Source organism: Anomaloglossus baeobatrachus, chromosome 4, assembly GCF_048569485.1.
Source record: "Anomaloglossus baeobatrachus isolate aAnoBae1 chromosome 4, aAnoBae1.hap1, whole genome shotgun sequence".
Classification (NCBI taxonomy): domain Eukaryota; kingdom Metazoa; phylum Chordata; class Amphibia; order Anura; family Aromobatidae; genus Anomaloglossus; species Anomaloglossus baeobatrachus.
In genome coordinates, this window is record NC_134356.1 from 697022075 (window position 1) to 697036776 (window position 14702).

The 14702-nt window shown below is 50.2% G+C and overlaps 1 protein-coding gene across 1 annotated transcript; it reads right to left on the reverse strand.

The window, feature by feature from the left end:
• Window positions 1–650: 650 nt before the first annotated feature.
• Window positions 651–1568, reverse strand: LOC142303030 (olfactory receptor 5L1-like). Its single transcript, XM_075344130.1, has one exon. The coding sequence runs from the start codon at window positions 1566–1568 to the stop codon at window positions 651–653; it is 918 nt and encodes a 305-aa protein (XP_075200245.1).
• Between the last annotated feature and the right edge of the window lie 13134 nt (window positions 1569–14702).

The window sequence follows — 14702 nt, forward strand, 5'->3', positions numbered from 1 at the left end:
AACCAAACAGACACCAGTCCGGTGACAAGTAACCCCTGAGACCCCATGGGCGTCTCATGAGCCATACATCACCGAGCACAATGTCAAGCCGTATATCACCAAGCACAGTGCCGAGAATCGGATTGAGTAAAACCTCCACCAAAGGTGAATGCCACAAAAATATAAACATGGTTTAGGCTGAAGTAGAGAGTAGATTGTGAGCTCGGCCTTTCCCTAATATCAGATTATGACTTTATGAATGCTCTTGTGGATAAGTAAGCCAACAGATCTCACAGAGACAAAACTTCACAATCTTGCAGAAATCTTTCCCAGAAAAGCTGGAGATCTAAAAAGACCATCTCCATATCAACGCTTATGGAATTAATGGTAAAGCTCTTTTTGTTGGACACTGACAGTGATTGGAGATACTCAGCATGAACTCCTATCTAAGACCATTATCAATATATTGTGACACATATTATATCAATTGCCCATCCCCTTCTAGAAAACATCTATAATGTGGGGGTATTTTCTAACTAATGTTTGTGCCTCTTCCATTGACCCCTGTCCCTGTGATGACAAAGTACCCGTGAATGCCGGCTGAGCAGCGTTTCTATATATCACGAGTGTTGGGCTCAGAGTTAAAACCCTGCATCACACTATCCTTGACCTCAAATCCACTTTTTTATGGCTGCCCTTATTTCTTGGTTTTTCAGGCTGTAAATGTAAGGGTTAAATAATGGAGGCACCACTGTATATAGTAGAGATAGAATCTTCTTAACGCCGATGGATTGTCCTCTGGAAGGTGACACGTAGATGGCAATAAGGGTTCCATAATACATACATACAGTAGAGAGGTGGGAGCTGCAGGTAGAGAAGGCTTTCTGTCTCCCAGTGGTGGAGGATATCTGAAGTATGGCCACCACTATACAGATATAAGTACAGATAATGAAGAACACCTCAAAGAACGTCTCAGGGGTGGCTATCGCCAGCACTACCATCTCCAGAATAGACGTATCGGAGCAAGCAAGCTGTATAAGAGGAGCAAAGTCACAGAAGAAATGGTCAATGACATTATCACGACAAAAGGAAAGGTCTGAGATGAGAATGACAATGATGAGGGTTACCATAACACCCAAGAACCAGCAGAAAGCCATCAGACAATGGCACAACTGGAAAGTCATTGTGATGGAATACCGTAATGGATGGCATATGGCCAAATATCGGTCATAAGACATAATAGTGAGAAGAAGACATTCAATGACTAAGGAGGTACCAAAGATGTAAAATTGTGCAATGCAACCAATAACAGAAATGTTTGATCCATTGTGTAAGATGACCTGAAGCGCCAATGGGGAAACAGATGACGTGAGAATAAGATCACAAGATGACAGATGGCTGAGAAAGTAGTACATGGGGTGGTGGAGCTGAGAGTTAGTGTAGACTAGAGCCAAGATCAGAAGATTCCCAAGTATAGTGGCCACGTAGACCATAAGAAGAGAAGAGAAAAGAAAGAATCTTACGTCCTGAAGACCCTGGAACCCGAGAAGGAAGAATGTATTAAGACCTGTCAAATTTGCTGAAGTCATCTGAAAAAAGAAAGATTTGGCTAATTATATTCTTAATCTGTCTATATACATATATAAGCCTTAGAGACGGGCAAATATTCGTGTTTGGATTACTCTTACCAAATACCTAGTACTATTCCAGTAATGCAAGTCAATGGGAAATCTTAAAGAAAACCACTTGGGTTGCCCACTGACTGCTTTAGGTTTGTTATTCATGACGAATACTGGAATAATACTTGGTATTTGGTGTGAATAAGGTGAACCTGAATATTTCACTATTCGCCCATCTCTAGTAAGCATGATTGCATGTCTGGTATAGGCCATGAGGTGGACTTACCGTAATCTTGTACTTACAGTATATTTAGAGAGTGTCCGTCTTCTCAGGATTCCTAATCTTCAGGTGGTAACAGTAACAGAATTGTCTTCTATCGGTGAACTTGTGTAAAACAGATAATCACAAGATCCTAGTATAAGGAGAAGGAGCTGAAGGTGTCAGGAGGACGGCTGCTCCCGTCTTTTATAAATGATGCTTGTGGTGAGAAGAAAGCTGAGGCCCTTGTGGGAAAGTCTCAAGATATTGATTAAACTCCCCTTTAGGGATGAGATTGGATCACAGACTTTACTCTACTGGTATATCCTTAATACAATTATTGCAAATTACAATGCAAAAAAAGTATTATAAAAGTATTATAGTATTAAACCATTTGTGGTCTGGATTAGCAATGATTACTGATCACTGACCACTGAATGTCAGATGCTCGAGGTGTCACAGTTCTCATAGATGCATATGTGGCACCCACGGGGAAGGGGTTCAATACTCGTCGCTGGGCCTGGTGATGTCGGGTCTGGGGATGTCACGGTGTGACCTTTGTGCCCGGCTTCATGGCCCTGAGATGTCCACAATAAAAGGGGGTATAGGAGGTGATGATGGGGGTTGTTGTCGTGACGGCATCTGTGGTTCGCGGCCAGGGATTAGCCGCCACTGTGGTCGCTGTTCTCTGAAGTGGATGGTAGTGGCAGCAGAGATGGTCTCGCTTCCTACAGGTGGAGCAGGCCCTGGGGATGATGATGAGGGGAGAGGTACTGGACCGTTAGCACCAAGGCTTGGGGTGGCGGTGCCGGCAATAACAGGCTCACACATTCTCTGCAGTTCCAGGTTGTTTTACTCACTATTATGCTGCGCGCCCGGGTAATACTGGTCACCCGCTGTGATGGGCCTCGTCGAAAACGGATCCCTTTAAAGATCAGTCTGGTATGATGGTCAGTGGACCCTTACTCCTAGTGCTGTGCAAGGTGGATCCCCGTGACTTACAGCTACTTTGGGACCCCAGTCTTTGTTGAGTGAAACTCCCATCCCGTTTGCAGGTGTCGCGGTTCCGTAATGAGGCCTGATGCAGATCAAGGCCCCGGATCCTATATGGCACTGTGCTTCAGGGTCTGTTTTGGCCAGGGAGACATGCAATCTCCCCGTCACGGTAGATTCTGGAAAACCAACTTAAAGAATGATCTTCCCTAGGGTCCTGCACCCTGTGTGGTGCCGGTGCCGAGGGAGCAGTGAAGCTCTCCCCTCGGCAACTGTATGAACTTCTGTGTCCCACCAGAACCACCAGTGAGACTGTCCACTCCTTTCCTCTCCTGCTGGAGAACTTCCTAACTGTTATGCTGCTCCTCACTCCTCCTGGTGGCTGTTCCTCCCCCGGGTCCCTGTCACTAGTGGGTGGCTGCCCCCCATGTTTGGAGACTGCCTTAAAACCCGACCCTAGCCCAGTCCCGAGTGGGGAGGGCAACCTGCTTGTGTGTTTGAGTTGTGTAAGTGCTGAAACCGGTACCAACCTCCTCTGGATCCGGGTTGCGCACTGCACCTTAAGTGAGGTGCAGTACCCTGTAGCGACCGAAGCCTCAGGGGCACCACACATAGTATCCCATTATCCCCTGGGAAAATGAATGTATTAAACTCCTTGGCATGTTATGCCCTTTTGCTTATCCTACTGATTTTTTTAAAAAGTAGCTGTTGAGAGCTATTGGGAGTACCTTCTGATGCTGTGCTCCATGGTGTTTGAACCATTATCCCCTGGGGAAACTGCATTTTTTGAAATCCTCGGTGTTAGCTAGTGGAATAAAGCCTGAGTTCCAGAGTGAAACAACTGCCACTTCCACGGTGCTGCATGCTTCACAAACCACGGTCTAGGAAGCAGGCAATGATGCCTCCTGCTCCCAACCTGCTTTTGGTCAGATGCAATCATCATCATCGACATCAGCTTCGATGTCCCAGCGTGGCGTTCGTTTGTACATAAAACATACATTTCTGAATCATTTGAATAGAATTTGAATAGAGGGCCACTGGAGCCGGTGGTACTGGTGGAGGAGGAGAGCAAGGCCAACACCCAAATGGCCACATTGGCAATAGCACTGTAAAGTGTTATGGAGTACGTATTCCAACTTTCACACTAATGATATAGGGGACGCAGAAAACTACACATGACTGCCATCCTTCCCCAATGTATGTTACAGGGCCCACCTGAGAGCCCTAAGAAGTCTGAGATTTGAGGACAGCCAGTGGCCCTTCCTACATTTGAATAGAGGGCCACTGGAGCCGCTGGTGCTGGTGGAAGAGGAGGGCAAGGTCAACATCCCAACGAGCACATTGTAGATGACCTTTAAAAGTGCTGTCAAATATGTCCCAAAAAAGGAGGTGTGAAACAGACACCAATATAATGTATAAGTTACAGCCCTTCCTAATCGAAAAAGAAGGAAAAATGTAAAAAACGAAATGTGTGAACATATGCTAAAGTGTTTTTTTTTTTTTTTTGGCAGGTTGGGGCTTGATTTGACGTTTTATTACAGTGATTAGGCACTAGAAACTGTTTCTTAGCAATTTCCCCCCTTTTACTTTGGTTTCAGAGCTGTTCTGGCGACTACGTAAACGTCGCGTGCTGCTCTGACCACGTTATTCAAAGACACCAGAAATGCAGTCAGGCCCCTTCTACAGGCTGTGCCCATACTGCTTTAGCCTTTTCCCATCCATTTCAGCCTTTCCCTCAGTCACCACAGGTCACCGCGACAGGTTCAACGTAAAATTATTCTGGTTTCCCATAGACTTACATTGGAGATTGAATATTCTCGAATAGCGGCGAGGTATTTGTTGGATATTTATCAAATCGAAAAATAGGGTATTCGATCATCCCTAGTGTGGCGCCCTGGACTAGCCAGGTCGTCACAGGTAACACACAAACACCACCACTCCCATTAGACAGTTACATTAGCCAAACATAAAATCCTTGTTGCCTCCCTCCAGGGTCTGATGTCCACACCAGGTGGGTCGGAGCCAAGTGGTTGGTCCCACCCACCAAGGAGTTCACAGGTCTGGAGGCAGGAAAAGCTAAAAGTTAGTGTTTGGAAGTGGAAGTGAGAGGAGTCAAGTGAAGGGTGTCTGTGTTTGCGGCCCAGGCACTGACAGCAAGGTTGGCAGACGGTGGTAGCTGTCTGCAGGAGTGGTGAAGCAACGCGGAACCGTAGGATCAGGGTCGGGCGTTGGCCCGCCGATACTGATCGGGGAGCGAAGTGAAGCCAGCACACACAGGCAGGGCCATCGGACCCCGACCAGGCTTGGTGCCGCCGACAATAGTCAAATCCGAGTGTGACAGGAACCCCATGGGTTTCCTAACAGCCAAAGACCCGATAGAAGGCAACCGCCCACACCGTGAGGGTATACAGCTACCGCCTAAGGCTAGAGACCCAAGGGCCAGCGCCTGCGGGCAAACGGGCTCCTCTGGCAACCATACACCAGGGAGCGGACTACCGTTGGGGATCCATCATAGTCAAACAAGTACTGGGATAGACAGCTGCCATCACCTGTCCGGGGAGAGACACTGCAGCCGGCTGCAGGACCCGTCCATCCAGCCGTTTGGTTTACCGAGGACTTTGTGCATCTCTTACTGAGTGAGTACACCCGTGCCATCAGGCACCACGCCGCGCTGTCCCTGCAACCCTGCACCTCACCAACCCTGCCTCCGCGTCACACCACCGGGGCCCCAGGACCAGCGACCCCTATCCACAGAGGGGGAAAACAACATCCCAGCTGCTCCCTACCATCGCTCCCGGGATCCCCGTCACCAGCAGCGGTGGTGCCCATCTTCCCCACAACCCGTGGGTGGCGTCACGGACTAAATCCCACAAACCAACCACCCCTTTCACTCACGGGCAAGGAGCGCCGCTCGAGTCCCCGGATCCGGACCGCCACCGAGCAGCAGCAGCAACGCCGGACCCGAGCGTTAGCGAGAGCGCAGCAGCGACGGCGTCCTCCCCACCCGCGACAACTTGGCGTCACGAACAGGATTGGATCCCTCTACTTACCAGTAGAAGTGCGCCTTGTGATCTCCGTCGGCGGCGTCCGGCCGAAAATTTTGAAGCGCCGCCATCTTGGCGCGAAAATCTCCCGCTCAAGCGTCTTCTCCGAGCAGGGAAGGCGCGAAAGCGAAGCCCTGCCCCAACAAGCGGAAGTGCTGAAGAGAACCAAGGGGGGACGGGAAAAAGATGTCTGCGCCCGACGGAGCTGTTGGAGGAGTGGCGGTTGCAGCTGCCGCCGCACCCGTGGTTGAAAACGGGATAGCCCTTGCTCCGGCCGCAGGAGCTGGGGGGGCCGCGGGCCCAGCGGTCGCCCAGGTGATGCTGTTCTCCCTGCCCTATGTGCCCGGTGCTACCTGGCTACCGCAGTACGATGGGAATCCTGATGCTCTGCAGGTGTTCCGGAAAAAGATTAGCCCGGTCCTCGTTTTATATCCCTTGGCTGATAGGCAACGGGCAGCGGTAGTGCTAGGGCAGCTAACCGGCGCGGCTGAGCAAAAGGCGAAGACCTGGACCGATGCGGACCGGGCCTCGGTGACTACCATTTTTGAGAAACTACAAATCGCTTTTGAGATCCGCACAGAAGCGGAGCTGAGGATGCAGTTTTATCAGTGCCGACAACGGCCTGCGGACAATGTAAGAGACTATGCCCTGCACCTGCAAACAGCCCTCCGTATGCTGAAATGGGTGGACAGTATTAATGATTCGGACAGCAATAAGATGCTAGTAGAACAATTCCTGCAGGGCTGGGGTCCGCGGAAGACCGTAAGCAGCTGCAGCTGTGGGCCCTAGAACACCCCAATCTGGACTTTTCCATGCTGAAAGAGCGGGCCAGCAAGGTCCTGCAGGCCCCAATGCCAGATGCTCCTGAAGCGGCTTCATGGCCGGCTGAAACCGCTCCTATCATGGTGGTACCTCCACCCCCGGCTCTACCGGCCCCGGCAGCGCCCGTCGGGATGATGGAGGAACTAGCGGCCCAGGTCCGCTGCATGGATGGAGACCTGGCCAAGATCCTCGCCGCACTCCAGCTTCCGACGAGAGTCAAGCCCCCAGGAGGAATCCAGCTCGCCGACAGCCCAGAGGATGTCCCCTGGATGCAGCGGAGAAGGACCAATGACTCACAGTATGGGCCTCCTATCTGTTACAGGCGCAGCAAGCCTGGCCACTACTCTAGGCGGTGACCGTTAAACGAGCAACCCCTGGGGCCAAGGGCCAATCCTCAGGAGTAGACACCAACGGCCCCCCCGATTGGCGAGACCGGTATGTCGGAGCTCGCCCCATCATCCCCCTGGCAGTGGACAGCGTCCCGCTCATCCCCCTCTTGGACACAGGATCACAGGTAACCACTATACCATATACACTGTACCAGCAGTATTGGGGCACTGACGAACTTGCCCCCTCTGATGATAGCCTGACCCTTATCGCAGCCAATGGGCTCCCGCTAACCCAGGTGGGCTACAAGCAAGTGACCCTGACTGTGGGACGTGCGGAGTTAAAGAATCAAGGGATGATTGTGGTAATGAATGAACCCAGTGATCACAACCCGAAAGTAATCTTGGGGACCAACGTGATGGAGCATTGTATGAGTGAGGTGCTGAATTTGCTGCAGCAGTTGGCCGCCACAGCAGGAGGGGGCCGATAGAGGGCTGTGCAGCGTGAAATCCGGGCCCTTCTGTATCGACAGCAAGTGAGCTCGACTGGCGGAGAGATTGGTGGAGTGAGGGTGATGGATGTGGCCCCCTTAGTAGTGCCACCCCGAAGTGAAATGATGATCTGGTGCAGGACAGCAGTAGGCCCCCAGGGGCGCGACTACCCGGCGATGGTGGAACCCATGCCTTCTGAACACTGGCCCACGGTGATGGCGGCCAGAGGGGTGGTTGACGTTAAAAAGGGGAGAGTGCCTGTAAGAGTGCTGAATTGTGGAGAGGAGGAAGTCAGGCTCCCCCGTTACGCTACCCTCGCCAAGTTGCTCACCTTAGACCCTCACACCATTCACGAAGCTGTCCTTCCTACCTCAGCATCCCCTGCCAGTAACCATTCACCCCCTGAACAATTAGAGGAGTGGTGCCAGGAACTACACGTACAGTTAGGTCCATAAATATTTGGACAGTGACACAAGTTTTGTTATTTTAGCTGTTTACAAAAACATGTTGTGACGGGGTATGCAACAGAGCAGTGAGGGACGCCAGGCCAAGGAACAATCCAAAGGGCTTTATTGGAACCACAAAGAATAAGCAGCAAACATAAATATAAATCCTTCAAATCTGCAAGGAGTCCACAACAGAAAAACAAAAGATCCAGGGGCACCGCCTGGTATTCCGATGCCAGGGGAATTAGGGCAATGGTCCTTATATGAGTTCCTTGAGTCCAACAGGTGAACAACAAAACGCAATCCCACGTGGCCGCGGATCTCCAGTCTGTAACAGTCCACACACACAGACCCCAGGATCCAGCCTCAGCTATGGATCCTAGTCCTTCTCCAGCCGAGCTCCAACTAACTGAACTAACATGCTCTTCTCTCCTGGGATCAGCCCCGTAGTTGGGCACACCTCCCCCTGGCCATTTGATGCATGAATGGACTTTAGACTGCTGGCTCTGTTCTGTTTACCAAGTTGTAGATTGGAGAAGTCCCATGTTGAGAAGAACAATAGATATGCAACCCCCACCAAATCAATGACAATAGCTACTGCTGAAGCCTGAGTGCAATATGATACAGGCTGGGGGAAGGTATAGTCACTTACATCCCAAGACATAGTATTACAGCAAATACAGTGAGAAGGTAAAATACATCACATGGCATCTTATACAAAAATATGGAATGGAGAAAACTACATACATCATGACAATTCCTTCCCCTCCCAACTTGTGTACGTACTAGGGACCTCTACAGGTCACTGGTTAAGTACACACAGGCAGAGCGTTACTTACATGTGGCTTCATGCAGCCACGAATTGGCATCGTAGCTCTCCCACATCATTGCCCAGGAGAACAGCTGCAGGCAGACCCCCCATCACCCCAACCACACATCGCCTGACTCCAAAACCAAAGTTCAGATCCACAGTGGCTGTGGGAATAGTCCTCCATTGTCCACCAGCCAGTTCAATGACAATCCCAGGTCCTCTATGGATTGCCTCAGGCCGAACCACTCGGGGATCAGCCAGTGTGAGGAAAGCACCCGAGTCACAAAATCCAACAAGTCTCTGTCCATCCAGCACAACCTCCTGCAAGTGCTTACCTCGATGAGCAGAAGTCGTCATAACTGCGGGTCGCACCCCGTAAACTCCTGGTGGTGCAACATGGGGGGCTGAGTCACTAGGCCAGTCCTCACATAACGGTGCCACATCTTCCTCCATGGCACTGGGCTGTAAATAATTAACAATCCGATTGGGTGCAGGATCAGTCCTCATTTGAACAGCTGGGCAGGAGACTTGCCGATGCCCTGGCTGTCCACATTGATAGCATCTGAGCTGGGTCTCCCTCCATCCAAGGCGTCCTCTTGGGTAAGGGGTAGGGGAACTTGGAGGCCGGCTCCCACCTGAAGGTGCTGTAGGGGTTTGAGGATGATTCCTCCATGGCCTGGCTGGGCATGAGGCCTGCAAATGCCCGGGATGCCTACAAACATAACACCTGCGCTCTGTTACTTCCTCTCCCCGGCGTATTCCAGAAAGTGCAGTAGAAGCAACTGGAGGCACATTAACACGGGTATCAACATGTGGTGGCTTAGAGGAACGGGGAACAATGGGGACAGAATAACTGGGGGCATCCGGTGTTGTGGAGCTGTTAGGCGTCTCTCCATCCTCCAACAGAACCCTCCACTGAGGCTTGATAGTGAGCACCTCATCAGCTAGAGCAGCAGCTTCCTCCACTGTCGCTGGTTTTCTCTCACGCACCCATTCCCGGATCTCAGCGGGGCACTGGGCAAAGAATTGTTCTTTTAGGATGACCTGCAGGAAGGTCTCCCAAGATAAGGCCTCCTCTGCCTCCAGCCAGCGATTACATATTTGTTTGAGTCTATGAGCATATATCTTAAAAGACACTTCCCCATCACAGGCTGAAGCACGGAACTGAGTCCTGTAAGTGTCTGGGGTCACAGCATAATGTTCTAGAATAGTCTGTTTAATATCCGCATACTCACAGTTCCACCGAGGGTCCATAGCTCTATAGGCTTCAGCAGCTCCCCCCTCTAGGAGCCCAACCAGATGCCGGACACGCTCCCTGTCCGGGACTTCCATTAATCGACACTGATGCTCAAAGTCCTGGAAGAAGCCCTCAATGTCGCCTGCAGCCTCATTAAACGGCTTAAAGTCTTTGCGGGACACCCTGGGAAGTTCCCTCATGATGGGTGCTGGGGTTACAGTCTGTCTGGAACCTCTCGCGGCTTCCACAGCGAGCTGCTTATCCAGCAGTGCCATCTCCTCCATCCTGCGCTCCTTCTCTTCAGCTCCACGCATGGCCTCCCTCTTATCTTCTATGGTGGCCTCATCTCCAAGCAGTGCCATCTTTTCCTTGTACCACACAACCCATTGACTTTTTTGGGTATTCACCTCCAGCTCCCGTCTTTCCTCCCTTTGCTGTGAGGATCCTTCCTCCACGTCATTTTGAGAGCAGACTCCTTCTAGCGCCTCAATCAGCTGCTCCTTGGAGAGTCCTTTGAAACGAACTCCTACTTCACGGGCCTTTGATTGCAGGCTCCCCAAAGTCCAGGTCTTGTACTCTGCAGTGCTGGTTCCTGATGTTGAGCCATTGTCCTCCATTCCTTCTGCTCTGATCCCACCGCTGCCACCAGTTTGTGACGGGGTATGCAACAGAGCAGTGAGGGACGCCAGGCCAAGGAACAATCCAAAGGGCTTTATTGGAACCACAAAGAATAAGCAGCAAACATAAATATAAATCCTTCAAATCTGCAAGGAGTCCACAACAGAAAAACAAAAGATCCAGGGGCACCGCCTGGTATTCCGATGCCAGGGGAATTAGGGCAATGGTCCTTATATGAGTTCCTTGAGTCCAACAGGTGAACAACAAAACGCAATCCCACGTGGCCGCGGATCTCCAGTCTGTAACAGTCCACACACACAGACCCCAGGATCCAGCCTCAGCTATGGATCCTAGTCCTTCTCCAGCCGAGCTCCAACTAACTGAACTAACATGCTCTTCTCTCCTGGGATCAGCCCCGTAGTTGGGCACACCTCCCCCTGGCCATTTGATGCATGAATGGACTTTAGACTGCTGGCTCTGTTCTGTTTACCAAGTTGTAGATTGGAGAAGTCCCATGTTGAGAAGAACAATAGATATGCAACCCCCACCAAATCAATGACAATAGCTACTGCTGAAGCCTGAGTGCAATATGATACAGGCTGGGGGAAGGTATAGTCACTTACATCCCAAGACATAGTATTACAGCAAATACAGTGAGAAGGTAAAATACATCACATGGCATCTTATACAAAAATATGGAATGGAGAAAACTACATACATCATGACAATTGTTCAGAAATACAATTATATATATAATATGGGCTGAAAGTGCACACTCCCAGCTGCAATATGAGAGTTTTCACATCCAAATCGGAGAAAGGGTTTAGGAATCATAGCTCTGTAATGCATAGCCTCCTCTTTTTCAAGGGACCAAAAGTAATTGGACAATGGGCTCTAAGGGCTGCAATTAACTCTGAAGGCGTCTCCCTCGTTAACCTGTAATCAATGAAGTAGTTAAAAGGTCTGGGGTTGATTACAGGTGTGTGGTTTTGAATTTGGAAGCTGTTGCTGTGACCAAACAACATGCGGTCTAAGGAACTCTCAATTGAGGTGAAGCAGAACATCCTGAGGCTGAAAAAAAAGAAAAAATCCATCAGAGAGATAGCAGACATGCTTGGAGTAGCAAAATCAACAGTCGGGTACATTCTGAGAAAAAAGGAATTGACTGGTAATCTTGGGAACTCAAAAAGGCCTGGGCGTCCACAGATGACAACAGTGGTAGATGATCGCCGCATACTTTCTTTGGTGAACAAGAACCCGTTCACAACATCAACTGAAGTCCAGAACACTCTCAGTGAAGTAGGTGTATCTGTCTCTAAGTCAACAGTAAAGAGAAGACTCCATGAAAGTAAATACAAAGGGTTCACATCTAGATGCAAACCATTCATCAATTCCAAAAATAGACAGGCCAGAGTTACATTTGCTGAAAAACACCTCATGAAGCCAGCTCAGTTCTGGAAAAGTATTCTATGGACAGATGAGACAAAGATCAACCTGTACCAGAATGATGGGAAGAAAAAAGTTTGGAGAAGAAAGGGAACGGCACATGATCCAAGGCACACCACATCCTCTGTAAAACATGGTGGAGGCAACGTGAAGGCATGGGCATGCATGGCTTTCAATGGCACTGGGTCACTTGTGTTTATTGATGACATAACAGCAGACAAGAGTAGCCGGATGAATTCTGAAGTGTACCGGGATATACTTTCAGCCCAGATTCAGCCAAATGCCGCAAAGTTGATCGGACGGCGCTTCATAGTACAGATGGACAATGACCCCAAGCATACAGCCAAAGCTACCCAGGAGTTCATTAGTGCAAAAAAGTGGAACATTCTGCAATGGCCAAGTCAATCACCAGATCTTAACCCAATTGAGCATGCATTTCACTTGCTCAAATCCAGACTTAAGACGGAAAGACTCACAAACAAGCAAGACCTTAAGGCTGCGGCTGTAAAGGCCTGGCAAAGCATTAAGAAGGAGGAAACCCAGCGTTTGGTGATGTCCATAGGTTCCAGACTTAAGGCAGTGATTGCTTCCAAAGGATTCGCAACAAAATATTGAAAATAAAAATATTTTGTTTGGGTTTGGTTTATTTGTCCAATTACTTTTGACCTCCTAAAATGTGGAGTGTTTGTAAAGAAATGTGACAATTCCTACAATTTCTATCAGATATTTTTGTTCAAACCTTCAAATTAAACGTTACAATCTGCACTTGAATTCTGTTTCAGAGATTTCATTTCAAATCCAATGTGGTGGCATGCAGAGCCCAACTCGCCAAAATTGTGTCACTGGCCAAATATTTCTGGACCTAACTGTAGGTACTGAAACCACACCCACGCATCACAAAGAGGGGGTATACCGGGTAGTGCAAGAGTATGAACAGGTTTTCAGCAAATACCCATTAGATTTCAGGAGGATTAGGGGATTCAACACCATATCCCTACAGGCCTACACCCACCCATCAAAGAGAGGTATAGGCCCATTCCGCCAGCACACTATCAATGCGCTAAAGACATGTTGAGGAACATGAAGGAGGCGGGGGTCATTCGGGATAGTTGTAGTCCCTGGGCAGCCCCACTGGTGCTGGAAAAGAAGAAGAACGGCACCATGAGAATGTGTGTGGATTACCTGAAGATCAACCAGATCACGCATAAAGATGCCTATCCTCTCCCCCGTATCGAAGAGTCGCTAGCTGCACTGAGAACTGCTAACTTCTTCTCTACCCTCGACCTCACTAGCGGGTACTGGCAGGTAGCGGTCGCGCCAGAGGACCGTGAGAAGATGGCCTTCGCCACTCCCATGGGACTCTGTGAATTTAACAGCATGCCGTTCGGGCTGTGCAATGCCCCTGGGACCTTCCAACGGCTAATGGAGTGCTGCCTGGGACATCTCAACTTCGAAACTGTCCTACTGTACCTGGACGATGTGATCGTGTATTCCCAGACGTACGAGGCCCATCTGGAACATCTGACTGAAGTGTTCGCGTCCCTAGCCAAATATGTGATGAAATTGAAGCCCTCTAAGTGCCACCTACTGAAGCCCAGGGTGCAGTACCTCGGACACGTGGTGGGCGTGGAAGACGTCGCCCCAGATCCCGAGAAGATCACTGCCATTCAGGACTGGCCGAGGCCGACCACGGTGAGGGAAGTGAGACAGTTTCTGGGCCTGGTGGGCTACTATCGTCGTTTCATTAAGGGATACACAAAGATGGCCGCCCCCATGCAAGACCTCGTCGTGAGACAGACCAAGGGTGGCAGGCCCTCTGGAACCCCGTTGGCATGAGAAGAGAAGCACGAAGAGTCCTTTCGCCAGCTGAAGACGGCCTTGACCGGGGAAGAAATCCTGGCGTACCCTGACAATAATCTCCCATTCATCCTCTACACCGATGCCAGTAATGTAGGCTTGGGAGCCATCCTGTCCCAGGTCCAGAACGGAAGGGAAAAAGGGATCGCCTATGCCAGCAGAAAACTCCGGCCCACGGAGAGGAACCCTGAGAATTTCAACTCCTTCAAGCTTGAGTTCCTAGTCCTGGTGTGGGCCATTACTGAGCGATTCCACCATTACCTTGCAGCCGCTAAGTTCACCGCCTATACGGACAATAATCCATTAACCCATCTGGACACGGCCAAGCTGGGCGTGTTGGAGCAGCGGTGGGTGGCCAGGCTGTCTAATTATGACTTCACGATCAAGTACTGAGCCGGCCGCAAGAACACCAATGAGGACGCACTATCCCAGATGCCCCACCTTTCGGATGAGGGGCCGGAAGGCGATGATCTCGAAGAAATCGAGCTGCCTGCATTTCACCGGCCACCAGTCAAGCAGTTGCATGTAAAGCAGCAACAGGCGAACCTGGACCCGCTGCCCAGGCAGGGATGGCAAGAAACCCAAGACCAAGCGCCTGCCGTCCAAGTGGTCAAGACCATGATTGAACAAGGTTCCACTAGACTGGACCCTGCTGCTCCGCCTGAGGCCCAACGGCTGTGGAAAGAACGAGCCCGGCTGCATCTGGACGAGGGGAAACTGTATCGGGAATTGATCAACCCGAAGACCCATGAG